The following is a 19,113-nucleotide window of genomic DNA, read 5'->3' on the forward strand; positions in this document are numbered from 1 at the left end:
GGCAGAGGATTTAATCCTTCAGCTTTGCAATTATTTTCAGGAGAGCAAATTGTTTGCTTTTACTCAGACTTTGCTCCATTTTCTAGCATTAGGTCTGGTAACAATAATATTTATGATACCTTTGAACAAAGGACACCCAAATGCTTTACAAACATTTGCTTTGTGTGTGTCTCTTACAGACTGCATGCACCTCAGGGCCTGAAGGGAACCATGTCTTCAGTCAACCCTGGCACTTCAACAGCACACTCCTGCATGTATTTCTTACATGAATGAAAGCATGATTATACCAAAGACTGTAAAAGAAGGAAGTGCATTAGCAGTTGCATGAAGTTATTAAGGTTTTTCCAGAAGCAGGTAACGTTACAGAAGTTACATATGACTCACTGGAAGAGGAAATAGCAGCAATAGTGCCACAGAATTTAGGCTAAGTCTGCCCAGAAGTACATGGCGCCTCACCTAAAGAAGACATAGTATGGCTCCTACATTTGATTTTTGGCAAACATTTCTGTACTATTTTGTTAACTATTTTACTTTATTATATGTTGCTACCTTGATATCTGACAAAGTGAACAAGATAAAATAAAGAGCCTCAAATAGATGCTTAAATTTAAAAAATAAATTACTTTTTCTTGGTCCAAAAACAACATATAGAAGATTAACTGGAATTTAAAATAAAATCCTTTCCAGGCTGAGACCTTAAAGGTAAAATCTCAGCCAAGACTAGACTTTTATGACAAATCAACTAGCCCTTGAAACTAGATGTTTATAAAAGAAGCAAGACAACAAGCTCAGACCTACAACTATAATGGAACAGCTGATTGGTTGGATCATCAATTAAATTAACACCATTATAAGAATCTCAAACAAAAAGAGCAGATATTTATTTGTGCCTTTATAACAAGTATTTCCAAGTAGCAACAGGATACCATAGGGAGCGTATTTCTGAGCAATTACTTCAGTTCTCAACTCGCTGAAGTAATTTGGCCTTCAAACTCACAATAAGCCTAAGGCTGCAATAATCCTTCAGAAACGTACTTCTCATGCCTTAGTATTTAATTCAAATTAACTGTTTTGTAGCGCTGCCATTTCATCGATTCTGTTGCAAGGACAAATGAAGTCTATAAATAATTTCTAAACTAAGCAAATATAACAGCTTGTTTATATATAAGCCAGGAGGATACGGAAAAATGCTATCTTAATAACTAAAATCATTGAGAGCTTGAATTAACTTTTTATTTTTAATTCAAAGAATTAACGGTTCACTAAGCCCTGCACTATGGGTGAAACCCTGGCCTTGTTGAAGTCAATGACAAAAATCCCATGGCCTTCAAGAGGGCCGAGATTTCACCCTAGGCATTTCCTAGATAATCAACATATAGTTAGGCTGGTACTGAAGTGAGTCACGACACTTCTGCTAAGAACAGCAGACGTCTTTCTTCCCACTCACTTTAGCCTACCACAGCAATAATGTCAGAAATATATACAGCCAGAGATATTAAGAAATTGCAGGCTTATGCTAATACATATTATTAATGTTTGTATTGTAGTAGCACCTAGAAGCCCCAATCAGGAATCAAGCCCTGTTGTGCTAGACTCTTTACACCCATATAATAAAAAGACCATCTTCCACCCCAATATAAATGGAAATATGTCAAACTTACCAAAGTCTGATGAACTCATCTGTACTAGGTTTTCCAATTTGTTTATGTGTTGCCTAATTAAAAAGATACCACAAAACTATGTATTATAGAGTTAAAGGATATTTCACAAACATTTATTTTATAGTGCTGTAAATGTATAGAATGTTTTTCAAAACACGAAATAAGAAACAGTCTCTTCCTAGAAAAGCTTACAAGAGCATAAACTGGGCATCAGGTCACTCAGGAGAGACTACAGAGACATCAAATAGGAGGGATCATCATAAGGAAAATGCAATGCTGTTCCAAGCATGGCAGGGAGGGCACCAAGAAAAAATAATGGCTAAAGCAAGAAGTGTATAGGGCTAGAGCAGGCAGACATGAGAATAGAGATGTAGAAGGGGCAAGACTGGGCAGGATTCTGAAAGTGAAGAATTTGATATGGAAAAAGACAATCTACTGAAGGGATTTGGGGGGAAAATATATGAATGGAGTGGCAGAAGATGACTTTAGCAGCATTTATAACAAACTAGAGAAGTCAGATAACAGAAAGCCAAAAAAAGGATCAGACAAGAGATAAGCAAGGTGTAGCTTAAGTGATTTATTTAGATTCATAAAATGTACTAGTCAGTCTCTTAATTTGTGTCCAAAAGTAAACAACTACAAAAGTCAGTTCAACAGACTCTCCTCTTATCATCTATCCCCAAACACTCCTCAACACCCCCATCTTGCCCCCAATATAAATTTGGGAGAACAGACAAGTCATGCAGCCCACACTTAAGGCCACCAATTCCAAGCTCTGGTAAACAAGTGGGGCAGAAATGATTTACAGAATAGAAGACCCCCATGGAGACTGATTGCCCAGCCAGCAGCCCCCTCATTATATAAAGTAGGGTGATGACTATTATTAATTTGGGGTACTTTAATTAATAATAACAGCCACAGTATTGGGTAAGGGGAGATTGTCTCTAAAGTAGGAAGAGCTCAATAATTCATGGTTTTTGTAGGTGAAAGCCAACAACTTCACTTAGAAATGTGTTTGACAGCCACTGCAAATCACAGCACACAGGTGCAACGTAACCCAACAGGAAGTGCCAACTAATAATAATGCCGCTACATTCTGCACTAACTGTAATTTTCAGATTGCTTTCAAGTGTAGCCCCCATGTAGAGTGTATGGCAGTAATTTGGATGTGAGAAAGGCATACATAACCATGGTGAGGTCACGAAAGAAAAGGCTGCATCCTTTTTGTCAAGCGCAAATTTTAAAAACCCTATGAAATCTCCAGCTATCCTGCAAGGATCCAATAAGCCCCAGTTGGATGCCTGTACAAGGAGAGTTGAGAATACTCCTATAAGTGGAGACACCAAAATAAGTTCCACCATTCTTTCCCCACATTGTACAAAAGCCACTTCAGTCATTTGGGTTGAGCTTCAGCCAGCTATATCTCATCCACACTACAAACTCTATTAGACACTGGATAAGTTTTTTCAACCACATCCATTGTGTGGGAAAAGATGGAAGAACTTGGTGATTTCAACATAGAGGAGTACCAAAGTTGAAAGTTAGATAAGTGGAGAGAGCAGGAAGCATAGGAGTCAAATATAAAGTAATAGTTTAAAAAAGAAATCATTAAATCAATATAGTGCAGAGAAGGAGTGAGCCCAGGGGGGCGGAAGGGGAGGAGAGGAGTCAATTAGACTCAGGCTTTGTCTACACTAGCAGTTTTGATGGCAAAACTTTTGTCGGTCAGGGATGTGGGCGGGGGGGAAAAAAAAACCCACCGTGACTGACATACGTTTCACTGACAAAAGTCCCACCGAAATACACCCAATAAACGGTGGTAGCTGTTTTAATTATGCTGGTGGGAGAGCTCTCTCCCTCCTGCATAAAGCGGCTACACAGGAGACCTTAAAGTGGTGCAGGTGCAGTGGTACAGCTGCGCCACTGTAAGGTCTGTAGTGTAGACATAGCCTCAGGTCACAAAAAAAGAAAGCAATGGAGTATTGGTGAAGGAGAACAAATGGTATTGGGAGAGATAAAGATCGCTGTTTGGGAAAATGTAAAGAGAGTGAGAGAGATTCTAATTGGGAGTTGGTGGAGACATCAACGAACAGAAATAAAGAATAATTATATTGCCTTGATTAATAGAGTATATTTCATCCAGAAAGATAAGTGCTTTACACTTCAGCTACAAAATCCGTACAAGGCTCACTTCACCCACAACTGAAATAATATTTGATGTGGAATTTGGAATCACCTTACCACTAAACAAATCTTTAGGGCAGGATGGAATGAACACAGCCATATCCAACACTAAACACAAGGGTAATGTATCTAGCAAAATGTAATTACCAAAATTGGATTTGGGCCAGGACACCAGTGTTTAATGACTGTATTCTTATAAAAAGCTCAAGAGGAAGTTTCCTGGCCACAAATATTCAGGAACTCAGTTTTATATCTCATTTGAAAGATACGTTCAATTTTTTTTATGCGCACAATAAACATACAGAATACAATTTTAAGCAAATGTTATTAGTGAAAATAACTGGCTAAGCAGAGTTCACATATTAGAGCCCCATTCCCTACAAAACTGCCTCTGTAGGTGAAGAGTTAGCTAAAGCTATGCATACCTTGTGGGCTCAGATGCCACACAAGCTCTATTCTATGCTGAAGAAATGCTTCCTCATCAGAAGCAGCCTTAGAAGGCCACCTAGCCCTGCTGCTTTCCCCAGGGCGAACTCTGTGACTCCACCAGCCTGATTGCTATATATGACAATTGGAGTCTAGAGAATGACACCGGTGATGGCAATTAATGTGCTTAGTGCCTCCCTACCATCCTACAAGATAATCTGAGTCTAGAGAGCAGGGCTTTGTGAGGGGTTAGGAAGATCAGTTACATGGATAGAAAACACTCCTGTGACCAAACAGGATCAATTTTTGGCACAAAATGAATCAGATAGAATGCTGAAAAGGGATACACAGAAATTCAATTAACTAATCAAAACCATTAACGAGCTATCCTGCCATCTTTTTTTCTATGTGGGAAAAAACCCACAGTGAAGTCAAAGCTTATATCAAAGAAGCAGAGCCAATGTATTTTTTAAAAATCATTTCTCCCCCATTTTTCAGGATCTGTGCCATTATGTTACAAAGTCCAGACCCTATTAATGACATGTTCCATGACATGCCCATGGTCATACCCTCAAGGTACAGTAGAATTCACTGTAATCAAAGGAGTGATGGGATGTATGACAGATGTTTGAAGTATCATACAAAAAAACCCAGTCCACCCTCCATGTGCTTTACATCCTGAGGATTAACAGTAGCAAAGAGGATTATCAATGATCTGTATGTTTGCACTGACCAGATTAAACATGTGCACTGAATAAGTCAAATACAGAGTAACTGTATCCAAAGAGATTGCTGACACTATCCTAATCCAAACAAGTGAAGAAAATGCCTCGTCCAACATTTACAGTATTTGATTTATAGCATCCACGTTTGTTTATGTGCACATACAAAAAAGTTCATTTAGTCTATTTAATTAAAGCAAAACCTGATACAGTTTAGGGATGGACTCTGAAACTAGACAAGTATTACTGTACATTATGAATTAAGCATAAAATTGTTGCAATACATATATTTCTTCTCGTGCGCCATGCTGCTGTAGAAATTCAACATCCAGTCACATTACACTCCAATTCTAATGCATAGTTCACTAGTGTATAGTTCATCAATTTTAGTTACTCTACCAGTAAGTCACCTGCCACTCACTGGATTGCACTGCTCACATAATATCATGTTTACTACACTTTAAGATATTTTGTCTATGGCTTTCATATGTAGAAACCCCCGAAGTTTATTAAGCAACACAGTATAATTAAATCTTGGAAATGGGCCAATGAGGTAATAAGAATATCATACCTAAGTAAACCAAAGAGAAGTCTACAGGACTCAACTAACGCAATTTCAGTAACCCAATGAAAGCCAAATATTTCCACTGTATCTTCTTCATAGTCAGTTGGAGAAGGATCCAGTCTCAGCAAAAGCCTGAAAAAGAAAGCAAGCACCATTCACAGATTCTTCTATATTATAAAGGATACAGTACTTACAGATGACTTGTGTATCAGTGTTATTTTATCAATATATCTGTAGTGTACATGCTATAGACCGGAAGTTCCAACAATGTTCTCTAAGGAAAGGCTGTTAAACCTTTTATAAGGATACAATATCTAGCATATAAAATATGGCTCCTAGCTCCAACAGCATAAAAGCATCTCTCTGTCATAAACTACAATAAATTTTAGACACAAAGAAAAACTAGCCCATCATTCTAAAGCATCTTTCACCCTTACAGAGGAGCCTGCTTGAGGCACGATATACAGTTTGTTTTTAATACGATGAAGGAGACTGCTACATTACCTAAAGCGCTCCACTGCAATGTATGTCACAGTTGAAATACTGATCCACCTGAATGGTCCAGCATGTCTAATAATTATCTCTAGAATGAGCATTTATTCTTCTATGTGGACTTACTAGTACTTATAAGTAACCCTTTGGACATAGATACAGAACATAACCTTCAACAGCTGAAATAATCACATCCACATAGTTTGTGGTTTCATAATAAATTACTCTAACTCTAGACCAAGAAAATAATTTTATCTTAACACTCAAGTGCTCTACGGACTTCAGGGTTTACCTCAGCCACCTATTGTCGATTCTGCATCATTACTGCACACAGCTTAAAGAAAAGCAAGAAACAGCATTTCTAGTTTAACTGTAAAGAAAACATAGTGACACTATGTTTGGCTACATAGTTCAGTACTCAGAGGGAAAGGCAGCACCTACTAAGTTACCAGTGCTACTTCCTGCAACACCTATATACTTCTAGGTGAGGACCAAAACACTATTTATTTATGAGATGTGAGCCAATCACAGCCTAGGATAGTATGATTATTATTTGTATTACCGTTGTGCCAAGCAGCCCAGTTGTTCTAGGTACTGAATACCTTGATCAGTGTTCCTAAGAACTTACAGTCTAACTAGACAAGGCAGAGAAAGAAATTATCATCCTCATTTTACAAATGGGGAATAGATGGGAAAATAAAGATGAAGTGATTTGCCCAAGGCCACACAAGAAGTCTGTGGCAGAGCTAGGAATTGAATATTTTAATCATAAACTCAAAAACCTGAGTATTTTAATCATAAAACCGCTCTTCTTCCCTGGTATGAGTGGCAGGCTTGTATGAGGGACACAAAGAAGCAACTGAAACATTCCAAAAGTATAACATACTTTATATTCAATATAAACATACCTCTTAAGAGACCCACTTGCTAGATGAGACTCTACAGAAAAGTTTCTCCCTCCATCTCGATTGTCTAATGCACAGGAAAAACAAGGGGGGCTGGAGTTCTCCTTTTCCACTTCCATAGCCATCTCTAAGCTTTCAGTGAGGTATGGGGGTGTGAGGGAAATAGTGAAGTCATCATCCATTGTTTACACTTTTTCCTGAAAATATATTTTAAAAACCAAATAAAACTTAGTTTTCTGAAAATGGGTTTCTTATAGCTACATTTTCCCTACTGAATGAAAAAAGGTAATTGAGTTAAAGACTCCCCTGTTATCCATGACCTACAATAAAAGAGCACAGCAGCTAAAGTGCATGCTAAATAGCAATAAATCTGCAGACTGAATCACTGCTCCAATATTAATTATGCAACTATGTAACTCGCATGTTGATAAAGTGAGTAAAATTACCATATGATTAATTCGGATTCAGCTAAGGCTGCAAGAAAGCTTGTATTTAAAATCTGTTTACCAAAAAGTCTGAAAGTGAAAAGGGAGAGAACAAAAGCAAGAAGACTAATGTTCACTAAACAAGGGCATATGTCTAAAAGAAAACTTTGTAACTGACTTTAAAAAAACAACAGAAAATTAATGTTTTAAACAGTAACCTGAAAGTGCAGGTTATAGAGCTCTACCATAATTATGTCTATTCTAAGTTCAAACATGGTTTCAGTTTGGTTGCTGATACTTCTTAGTAATGTTTTACATGATATAACTAACTCTGCAGTATTGTTTAGTCTCAAGTCAATTGCTTAAGCATATCTTCAACCTTTTATGCCTGGTTTTGAACTTCCCCATGAATTATTAAGCATATTCATTGTAATTTTGCAAATGACAGTAAACATAGACGTACAGCTTAATAGGCTGACCCAAATTAAAGGGATCAATTCATACACTCCTGAACTAACCCTGACTATAAATACAGTAGGAACTGATCACAGAAGGAATCCCTTAAGGAGAAAAAGGACAATGACTTCTGGACAGCACATTTTAATTTAACTCCAGAGATGGATTAGGGACGGATCTTCATAGTTACCATCCATATACAATTCTGTGCATTTCCCACCTGCAGTATTGCTGAACATTTGAATCAATGGCTGATTTGAGATTTTACTAACTTTCCTTGCAAGCTCTTAGTGAAGAAATACCTCCTTTAAAATGCAAAACTACTCTCTCTTATTTAGATTGTTACAGTAAGCATTTGAAAAAAAATCAGATATCTAGTGTCAGAGATGCAAACAAGAGGACAATAAAAAAAGATGATTTTAGGGTCAATGTTTTAGGAAGGAGAGTAGCCCCAGATGCCGAAAAACATGCGGCAATTCCGACCACCATGCAGAGGGCACATATCTTTTGTATCAGAATCTAGCTGCTATGTATATGATAAATTGGAAGTTTCTCCTCCCTACACCTCTCCACAAAGACAAAAGGAACCACTTTCTTCCTTCCTCCGATCATTACTTTCTGACTGTTGGAAACCAGTTTCTCTTGCCTAACTTACCCTCCGCCCCAGCATCTTGGAGTCCTTCTCCCATTCTGCTGCTTATTGGTTTTCCAGTCAAATGAACGTAACTGACATGAGTAACACCAAAATGGGTCATAATAAGAGGGTGCTGAATAGCCCCAGTGCAACAGACACAAGACTTCCATTACCGCTTCCTAGGAATTTGTCTGGCTGCAGAGACAGGCAATACGACATTGCATCAGGTCACATTTGAAAGGTTTTCGTCACCACCATAAGAGCTTGTTAAGTTGGGTGCTCACACTTGCCAGAGAAAGCTTCCTAATCATTACTTCTATGGGGCTTTCTCAAACCCTGATGGGGCATACAAACTAGGGCCACACACACACTTCACATAAAGCACATGCACTTGCAATAATACATGCTGGGTAAAGGATGCAGTCACTTGAAGCCACACACTGGGCAGAGAAAAGCGCACTACAGAAAATATATCCTAGGCACTGGGCAGAGGGGAGTGCACTGAGGATAACAAATGCTGGGCACAGAAGCAGTCGGTGGAAGCCATGCACTGGGCAGCTGGGAGTGCATTGGGGATAACCCAGGCTGGGTACAAAGGCAGTCAGTGCAGGCCATACAGGGGGCAGAAGGGAGGGCGCTGGGGACAACCCAGGTTGGTGCAGTCACTGCAGGTCATGCCCTGAGGGTCCCCACTAGACACTTGGTGCACACGGAAGGGACAATCGGGCACAGGGCGAGAGAAGGAGAGCGGCGCGCGGGGAGGAGCACGCGCCGGGAAAGGTGCGAGCCCCGGGGCCAGGTGCACGCGCTGGGCCCTCGGCACAGGGCACGCGCTACCTACGTGTCTCGGGATTTTGGTTTCTTCTCCGTTCGAACCCCGATACTTTTCCGTACGTCCCGCGCACAACAACTTTCCAGCTACTGCGCGTGCTCGAAGGCAGGATCTCCGGCCACGCTCCCTGCTCATTGGACAAGGCCCCTGTGTGACTCCGCCCACTCTGTCTCCAGAGGCGCTCGCGCTCTCCCAACCTCGCTTCCGCCTGCGGCCCGCCAGGCTGAAAGAGACAAACCCCTGGCAGGGGCCATCTGCAAATTACCGGGCCGCTGCCTGTGTGCCGCTTGCAGGGGGAACAGCCATGCGAACCACCCCCGCCCAACGCACGCTGCTTTCCGGACGGGCAGGCTGCCCTCTCCTGAGCAGTGCTCCATTTCTCCCCCAGCCCTCTGCTCCATCCCCCCCGTCACCCTTCTGGGCTCTGCCACATACCCCTAGCCACATCCAACGCCCTGCCCCCAGCCGCCCTCACAGCATTGCTCCTCAGGGTTCTGCACCATTCCCCCACAGCATTGCCCTCCTCCCCCTTCCTAGCATTGCCTCTACCACCCCAGGGCTCTGCACCATCCGCCCCAGCCACCTCTCCAGCATTGCTTCCACCTCGGGGGTCTGTACCATTGGCCCCAGTCACCCCACCCCAGGGCTCTGTGCCATTCACACACGCACACACACCACCCCTTAACGCCAGCTCCACCCCAGGCCTTTGCACCACTCCTCACCAGTAACCCCCTCAGCATTCTGCCCTGTCGTTCCTGCCATAGGGCTCTGTGCTACTCCCCACTAGCCAATGCCCCAATCAGCCAGTCATCCGCACGCATCAGCCTAGCAGTCAGCATTCACACATTTCCTCCCAGCCACCACCTGTATTTCAGACTACCCTCTCCCAGCTATCCTTCACCTTTCCTGCACTCATTCATCCATCAGGCTGTGCTACACACACCCTCAGGTTCCTTATTCCATATCAGCCCCACCACACATTCTGGGCCAGGCTCTCATCAGCAACCTCTCTCAGCAACCTCCCACTTTTCCTGACAGCCAGCCACCCAAGCATCTCCTGTATGCCCAGGGCTTATATTCAGCCAGAGCTGTCTGGAGTGGAGCACATGTAAATTTCCTGGAGATTTTATAGCATGTTGAGACATGGGGGGCTCTGGAAAATACTCTATGAGAATTTAAGCCCTGCCCATCCCACACACTCATGGCAGCCATTCCTTGTCACCCTCCCTGCCTATCTCCCTCTTCCAGGCACCTTTCACAAGTTCTCTATCAGCCACACACACATTCCCTGCCAGCTACCCATTCAAATCCCCACATTCCTTGCTGTCCACCTTTCCCCCTCCTGGTCACACACCCCACTCCCTGCCAGCTGCCTATCATTTCTACCAGCCACCTGTATATTCCCTTCTAGGCACACACACACACACATACACTACATTTCCTTTCACGGATCCAACCACATCCTTCCTAGTCATTTCCCACAATACCTGCCACAGTTTCCTTCCTGTGACCCCACTCATTTCTCTCCCATCCATCCAACCCCAAATTCCTTGCCAACTGCCCATCATATTCCCTCAGTCTCCCATTTAGACAGCTCCTCATTCCCACCCAGCCAACCTCCCGTTTTGTGCTGACAGACGCCCATCTAAATTCTGCTTCCCACCGATCCTTCCCTGAACTAGCACCACACACACTGTTGCCCCCACCAATTGCACCTAAGCTCCCCTCCTACACGTTACCTGCCAAAACCCCATTCTCTTACCAGCCACCCTCCACCCATTTTCACTCACCATCCATTCTATGTACATTTCCATGATAGCTGCCTTGCCAGGAACCAGCCAAACTAGTGCCTCCTGCCATAGATCCCTACTAACCCGCAGGTCTTCTCCTGTTACTCCTTCTCATGTTACCACCCAAATCCTTTCACCCAATCCATCTTTCCCACAAGCCAATAGTCTGCACAAGAGTCCCCAACCCTTTCCCATGCCAGCCAAAATTAACCTTCTCCTGTCCCTTCTGTATTCCTATCAGCCCCCCCTTCGGCTGCCCACTCCTCTCTGCCAATACATCAGTGTATGGAAGGAACACAAGTTCTCAGCCAATAAGCACAAAAGTGCCTGATAAATACAACATCCAGGTCGGATCCTGCCATTGTTATGAATTGAAAACTCTTGATTACTCAGTCATTATGGTGCCCTCTGTGAAAGCCTTAAAACCCTCTAAGCTCTGTGCGTGACACAGCTTTATTAAGGTTAACATTGTGCTGCCTATAACCGATTATTCATTTATATAATTATTGTATTATTATGGATTGTCTTGATTTTGGTAATTACAAAACACTCTTTCTGGCTTTTCTACATAAATTACTAGAAGTGCACGAAACTTTTGTTCCCAACCTGAAAGTTATAAAAAAGTTCTGCTGTTGCTGCTACAGCTGGTGGGGTTATTGCTGTGAAAGCCTCTGTGGTGACTAGAAAGCTACTTTTACTCTTGGGTTTACAAGAATCTCTCTTTTTCCTTCTCTAAATTCCTGTCTAATTAAAAAAACAGTACATCATGGTTAAATAAAACTGTACCCAGGATAACCCTGATTTCCATATGCAGATTTATCTGCACTGACAGCCCCCTTTCCCTCTCTCAGTCTCTCTGTTTTCTCTCTCTTTCTCTCTCTACACTGTGTCTGTCTGGTTTTCAGGGCACCTTTATTTTTTTATTTCTCTCAAACGCACAGGCTCAAATATCCAGACAAAGATGCAAGGTGGTTGCTGCAGTCACTGTCTTTGGGAAAAAAGCTCATCATTGCAATGCCATTTTTTCACTCGGGCTCGGTGATTAAACTTCCCCAGGATGGAGCTGGAAAAGGAGCTGGAAATAAACAGGATTGGGGGAGATCACATTGCTGCAGCTGCAGCCAGCGGTGGCCACTGCCAGACGTGACCGGGTTTCTGGGGTCCTTGACATTAAAAAGCAACGTGAGAAAATATTCGGAGACAAAAGCTGCAGCCTAAATGATAATTTTCTTTATTTAACATGGCAGCAGGCGCCGTGCGTGGGGAGGATCAACATGCTGCATGTTCAGTTGGACTTCTCTCCCTGGCTCCCTTCGAGGATGAAAGGAGATAATGTAATCTATCCTGTGCCAAATAGGGACCCGAGGTAAGAATCTTGTTTTAGTAATCACGTTTCCTGAACTTTCTTTTAAAACTGGATATATTTTAAATTTTAAACCAATAAGAGGCAAAAATGTGTTTTATCTGTGTTTAAAGAAACCCAGAAAAAAAGTTAATGTATAACATATTCGTAGTCCGTTTGGAAGGATTACTTTGTCAATTATTTCTGTGCTGTTTGTTCGATATTTGTTTCCAAAGCAGACTTCAGGAGTGACATCATGGTTTACAGCTGGTGCTAAAACTGATCTGCAAAGTCTTAAAACAACAACAACTTTGCAATAAGATATTGAGCTACAGATGCATGTGCTGTCTTTTTCGATTGCATCCCAAATACTAGAACTCTTATTAAAGTATAGTGGGTTTTTATTTTAACAGAGACGCAATGAATGCTGCATAATTAAGTATAGTATTTAATTTGGCTGTTGTGCAGCAAAAGAATAAGGTAATATTTTTTATTGTACTAATCAAACTCAAGATGTTCTCTGTGTTAATTGGGTTAAAAATTGCAGTACTTATTAGAAATTCTAATTTCACAATGCAGCACTGACAATAAGCTCAGCCAGTGAATTATTCACATCTTTAATTTGCTCACTTAATGACAGTGTTCTGTAATCAGAGTGCAGAGACTGCTTCCTATGCATTATGTATGATGTTCAGGACTTAAATGCAGGACATTATGAAGCTCTCAGTGGCTCAGTAATTAGTTTTCCACCAGACAGGACTTAGATATTCACAGATAAAAGTCTACCGTTGAGATAATGTTAAGGTTGTGACACATACTAACAAAAGCAGGGGAGTTCAAATTTAAGGCTGAAACTATGTTCCTTTCTCATCCATTGTGCTTAGGAGGCTTAAAAATAACACGTGATAGTATGTTACAATATGTGCAGCAACACTTAGGTTCAGGGGAGCAAGTTAAAAGAGTTAAGTTAAACTTTGAATTTCCTTGCTTTTGGCAGTTTGTGACTGACAGTTTTTCCCCATCATTTTTTTATATATAGTTTTTAAAATAAACTTTGTTGTGAAAAGGAGACAGTAATTTACACATCAGATAGCAACAATGCATAGGAGAACAGAGTGATTAAATATATTTTAATGATTTTATAGTTGATGTTGAACCCAGAAGTTTGCAACTAAATCAAGCTATTATGGTTTAACAAGTAACTGTTTTGTTATATGTACTAACTTTGAGAGCACTTACCAATTACCAGCATGGCTGCAGTGACATTTTTTTCAATCTTCAGAATCTATAGTATATTTATAGCATATTTTGGAATGCATGTTGATTTAGAAAACTGCATGTTATTCACTTAAAAAATACCAACTCTAAAAGTGCTGTTGTGGCTCAGAGTGCCAATCCTCCCTTTCTGTATTGATCACTGACCTTGTATTATGTAAGGCTCGGTGATTTAACTTAGGGGAGTATGCATGGTTACATCATATCCTTACATCTCACATTGCTGGTTGGTGATGATAAGGGAAGTTGAGAAAAAGTTAAGAATCACCATAACTTTTTTGTCATATTCAGGCACTGGTCAGGTTGGCCGCTGTGAATTTGTGCTAAAAGTGTCTTATGAAATTTTAATTGGAAAAAACTCACTGGGCACGTTTGTCGTTTTTAAAATCTCAGTATCTTATTTGGAGCTGAGAGTGTTGATTTTAACACTGATTAATATGTATTCCTGACTTCAGAGACAATACTCGGGAGAGTAAATTTACTTACATGCTTAAGTGTTTGCAAGTTGGGTGTTAGGATTTTTAATGATGACTACCAAGTTTAATATAGATATAAAAAACTATCAAAGATTTCAAATTAGTTCTCAGATATAGACAAAGTCTTAATAATTTTAAGTACATCTAGAATTTAAAACAAAATATTTGAAAATCAGATTCTTCTTTACTTTCTTGCCAAGCCCTAAGTTCAGAATTCAGTTTGTCCCTTCAACAGCTGATAGTAGGGTTCCCTGAATCATTTTAGGGTTTGATCCTGAAATAACCTAACAACTACCTAAGGCTACTGCGTATAGCAGACATAGATCTATTTGCTACAGCCAATAGTAGGCACTATGTCCCGGATCCACAAAGGAACTTAGGCACCTAAATCTGGGCTTTAGATGCCTAAAACTCAGTTTTAGTTTCCACTATAATCCATGTAACTCCCGCTGAAACCTGTAGGCCCATTCACTCACTCAGCACCTAAATTTTCAGAGTAAAAGTTCCCTTAGTGCCTAAGTTTCTGCTTCCGAGCATGCGCTCTGCTGCCTCACTCTTGGTTTCTGGAGTCCTTGGACCGGGGAGCTGGAGCCTGGGTCTTCTACCTCCCAGGGTGGGTGCCCTAACTACTTGACTATAGAGTCATTCTCTCTCTCCCTCTCTCATCCCTCTTCCTGGCCCAATGACTTTTAAAGTATTTATACACAGTGGAACAATTTCAACAGAAGAGAGTGAGGGAGCCTCACATCACAGTGTCCCATAGCTCAGTGGTTAGAGCACTCTGCTGAAAGATGGGTATTACCCATCTAAATTCTTTCTTGTGCTCTGCCTGAGGGGGAAATTGAATCCAGATCTCCCAGGTGAGTGCTCTAACCAGTGGGCTAAAATGGCATCATTTTGCATGGGATGTGGCAGGTGCTTAATTCATTCGTACAAGAAATGACTAAGCTGCCTGACTCCAGGAGAGGGGTTCCCAGTTGTGGATCACTAGCAGAGGTAGGTGCCTCCTAGGCTTAGCCACCTATCTTTGTGAGAGTGGTCAGGCTTAGGAACCACCGCTCTCCTTGGCATCTCCTATTAGCTAGTTTAAGCAGCTCCCCACCTAGTGTTCTGGCTTTTGTGGGTTGCATTCTAAATTATATAGGGAGTCTGGGCACTTAACTCAGCCTTTGTGGATCCCACTGTTTCACTGATTTTCTAGATGCCTAAAAGTTAGGTGTTGCAAGACCTAAATCTCTTTGTGGATCAGGACCTAAGTGTTTGCAGGATTGTGCCTTTTCCTTTCAACAGTTGCTGAGGAAACACAAAATCCTAACTGCAGAAATTGTGGGAAAATTCACCAGTTCTGCAGAAGAATAATTATATCAGAATAAAATCATTTTTTCCAGGGTAGAGTCACTGGTCAACTGACCAGTCTAGTTCTGCTGGTCAGTTTCTCCACGTAGACAAATTCTAAGTTTTAATTTAAAGAAAGTTAGTTTCCTAGACCTTGTCTTTTGAAGGAAAGCTTGGAAATGTGACCTGGCATAACTGATGCAGTGATGTTTGCCAGCTCAGGCATACACCCTGAAAGAGCTCTGAGTGATACTCAAGGCATCTCAATCTGATGTTAACCCAATGCCCCACCCTACCAACAACACTCCAGCAGAGGACTCTATGTTGTAGATGCAGAAGAGTACAGTGGATCCATCCCACCCACCAGACATATGCACTCCAGCTGTGAGGTATATACTCGGGAGTGATAAGCCTGCTTCCACCCAGTCTCTCAGGAGGTTGAGGGGACCTCATGTACTCCTGAGGAGAGGGGGGCCTGATAATACTTCTGCAGAACACAATGGGGCTCTGTACCTATGTTCCTGCTTCTTTGGGAAGGGAGGACCCCATGCCACCGGTCCCTCCAAGTGGGGGCAAAGTTGAGGGGGCATGTCATGTGTCTAGGGCCCAGGATTGCCTTAATCTGGCCTCTAGGACATGACAACTACATAAAGGACATTCAATAACATTTTAATACTAATGATAAGATCAGAAGATTGTAGTCATAATGCATTCAAATGGGTGATATTTTCTGATCTTGTTTATATTGCTCCAAGTTCAAGGAGCATTATGAGTAAAAATCTGTGAAGAGGAATGGTGGCTTATGCATCTCTGAAAGCCTTCTCTTAATTTGGGCCTGAAGCTTTTCATGTGCATAGATCCCGTTGAAACCAGAGAAATATTGCATGTAGCAGGACTATAAGGACTGAGCCTAATATAGTTTCAGAAATTATATTCAAGTACATGTGCCAGAATGCCTCACTTCAGAATTATTGTTTTTGCTTGATAAGTTGAGAGTAAGGGGCAACTAAAAGGAACTAAAATATTCAGCGTGAAAAAGAAATTGAACATTGATGGTGATTTGTGTTCCAAAGAAATTGGATCTCCACCAAAAGGTACATGTGTATAGAACAATTATAATCAGGATACCTGGTGGAAATCACAGATGGGATCATATTTATGCTTCCCAATATTTTACTAGAGTTGTTTGGGAAAACAGAGTAAATAAATTCAAATATACAGTAAAATTCCATATAGTTAATCCAATATTTATTTAGATTTAAAATAGTGTCTATCCAAGCCGAAGACAGTGTGTACTTTACAACACAACACTGATAAATATTCTTATTACAAATAACAAAGAATCATCGCCAAGTCAAGCAAGATTTAATAGACCATATGAGCTCAAACATAATGTGACCATAAAAATATAAATCTATGAAATCTTTATGACTCTTATACATATTTTATAGTAGGCCAGAAAAAAACAGAGTAAGAATATTTAATAGCACACAAAAACTTTGTTAACTGAAGAGTCTGACTATGTCACCCCTCTCTTTGCATCCCTCCACTGGCTCCTTCTTCTTTGTCATATCAATTATGAGCTACCTGTCTTGATTTTCAAGGCCCTTAATAGCCTATCTCCACTCCTAGTACCTTCTGTCATTCACTATTGAGATGTTGATGCCCGGCTCCCATGATTCCAACCTCTCTTGTCCACTTGCTAAATTTTCAAACAAGCACCGTGTCTCCCTCTGCTTGGGAGGAGCGCTCCATAAAGATCCACAAAGCTACCTCATTGTCTTCCTTCAAATCATTTGTTAAAACTTTCCTTTGCTAGGATACCTACAAAAAACTTGATAACAGTTAGGCTGCTGGTGTATTGAGACCACTGCATATCATGATGACCAATATTGTTTCATTGTTTCCTCGTATTACTCCATTTGTCTGTCAGTATCTGTCTTTTGTCTCTTGTTTTATACATACATTGTAAGCTCTTTGGGGCAGGGATCATCTTCTTGGACTGACTTTTTTACAGTGCCTAGCACAGTGGGGTTCAGGTCCATGACTAAGGGTTCTAGGTGCAATGGTAATATAAATAATAATAATAATACTCAAGTATATTTCATATCAGCATGTGATGAGGTTAACCAGGGTCATTGGTAGCCTGAACCCCGTTCAGCCACTGGAAGGCACTGGGAGGGGTGGTTGGCATAAATGGAGATCAAATCTATTTGAGGATCAGTTGGGCCTTCATAAATGAAGGAGACCCAGGTAGTGGGAAGAAGCATCGGGGGGGAGACCCAGGTGAGAGTAGCAGGGAGTTTCCTCTCTTGGGCTAAAGGTAGAGAGAAACCTGGGCTGGGGAGGTATTGAACTGAAGTTTGAGGGAAGTTGTGATGGAGGCTGAAAAGAGCAGGAGGTTCCTGTGGGAACTAAAAGGAGCAGATTAGACTCCAGTGGGAGGCCATGAGGTAGAGTCTGTAAGAAGCCAGGAGAGGTTGAACCTGAAAGCAAGGGGGGATCCTGGAGGAATACAGCAGGCATAGGATTCACAGGCGGAGGGCCTGGACAGTGGAACACTGTAGGGCACTTGCTTGCAGGAGCCTGATGTGAAGGTTGTGATTGGCAGTAAGAGGTCCATGGAGGCAGCAGCAAGGAGTCTGGTGGAGCAGATCATAGCAACTGGTTACAGGGTCTCTGGTCTGAAACCCAGCATAGCTGGGGGTCCTGGGTTCCCCCACCAGCTCCTGGAAAAGTGTGAAGCTCCCGAGAAGGGGATAAGGGCAGCTGAAAGCCCTGAGAGAAGAGGCATGAAGACTATAGGACACAAAGTTGGTCCTGAAGACCTTTTATAAGGACATTGAGACTGTTATTTGCTGGACTTACAATGTTATTCCAGAACGGGTGAGACTAAACTTTGACCTGGCTGGAAGGCCAAGATGCAAGAAGAGGCAGACCAGAATGACCATCAATAGGGGGATCTAGAGTGCAAAGAGCGTCTATGCCAGGCCCAGCCAGAAGGGGGTACTCCAATGGTGAGTTCAGCCTCCTGCATGGCACTATCACTAAAGCCCAAGGAAACCACCAGAAAAGGCAGCATTAGCATCCCTACGAACCTCAGCTCACATACTTTAATGTCTAGGCTTTTTAATACCTAAAAACACTGACAGACTCCACAGCGTTTTGTGACATTTCCTTTTTCTTTTTAAAAATGTGGGGGTAGTGTTGGGCAGGGGTACTGAGGAATCAGCATTAGCGGGTATGAGGGGGAGAGAATGGGGGAATAGGAGAACAGCAGGTTTTGACCCCCTTATATTTTTCTCGAATGTTCCCTAGTGTCTCCACTTTCCCTGCCCAACACTCCCCCTCAAAGGAGTGCAGGCTGTGGTGAGTGTGATTTTTTTTTGATGGGGAGAGTCTGGCCATAGGAGGTTTCAAAGCTCCAGTGGGTGCATGCACAGAGGGGATGTAGGCTCTGGTTGCGGGGTGCTGGATTCTGGTAAGGTAGGGCTGAGGGAGAAGCAGACTGTAGCCAGCTGTCTGTACAAGAGACTGGCTGGGGAATGGGGGGTTTTCTTCCAGAAGGAGTGGTGGCTGAGGGTATTGAGAGG

The 19,113-nt window shown here is 41.8% G+C and overlaps 1 protein-coding gene and 1 long non-coding RNA gene across 5 annotated transcripts in view; one reads left to right on the top strand and one right to left on the bottom strand.

Annotated features, from left to right (window-relative positions):
• MMS22L (MMS22 like, DNA repair protein) overlaps positions 1-9,542 on the bottom strand; it is a 142,186-nt gene extending 132,644 nt beyond the window's left edge. The window contains exons 1-4 of one of the 2 annotated variants that reach the window (XM_005301141.4): positions 9,312-9,542; positions 6,959-7,152; positions 5,565-5,690; positions 1,662-1,714 (exon numbers count right to left, since the gene is read on the bottom strand). In XM_005301141.4, coding sequence (XP_005301198.2) covers positions 1,662-1,714; positions 5,565-5,690; positions 6,959-7,137 — 358 coding nt within the window. In that variant the 5' untranslated portion in view covers positions 7,138-7,152; positions 9,312-9,542. Of the gene's footprint in view, positions 1-1,661; positions 1,715-5,564; positions 5,691-6,958; positions 7,153-8,491; positions 8,629-9,311 lie in introns of those variants that run through there. The other variant, XM_065588224.1, reaches the window with a different exon arrangement.
• A 2,416-nt stretch (positions 9,543-11,958) lies between these two features.
• LOC122174437 (uncharacterized) overlaps positions 11,959-19,113 on the top strand; it is a 243,469-nt gene continuing 236,314 nt past the window's right edge. For all 3 annotated transcript variants that reach the window (XR_010599552.1, XR_010599553.1, XR_006176229.2), the window contains exon 1: positions 11,959-12,458. This is a non-coding gene — a long non-coding RNA (uncharacterized LOC122174437). The remainder of the gene's footprint in view (positions 12,459-19,113) is intronic.

Source organism: Chrysemys picta, chromosome 3, assembly GCF_011386835.1.
Source record: "Chrysemys picta bellii isolate R12L10 chromosome 3, ASM1138683v2, whole genome shotgun sequence".
Lineage (NCBI taxonomy): Eukaryota > Metazoa > Chordata > Testudines > Emydidae > Chrysemys > Chrysemys picta.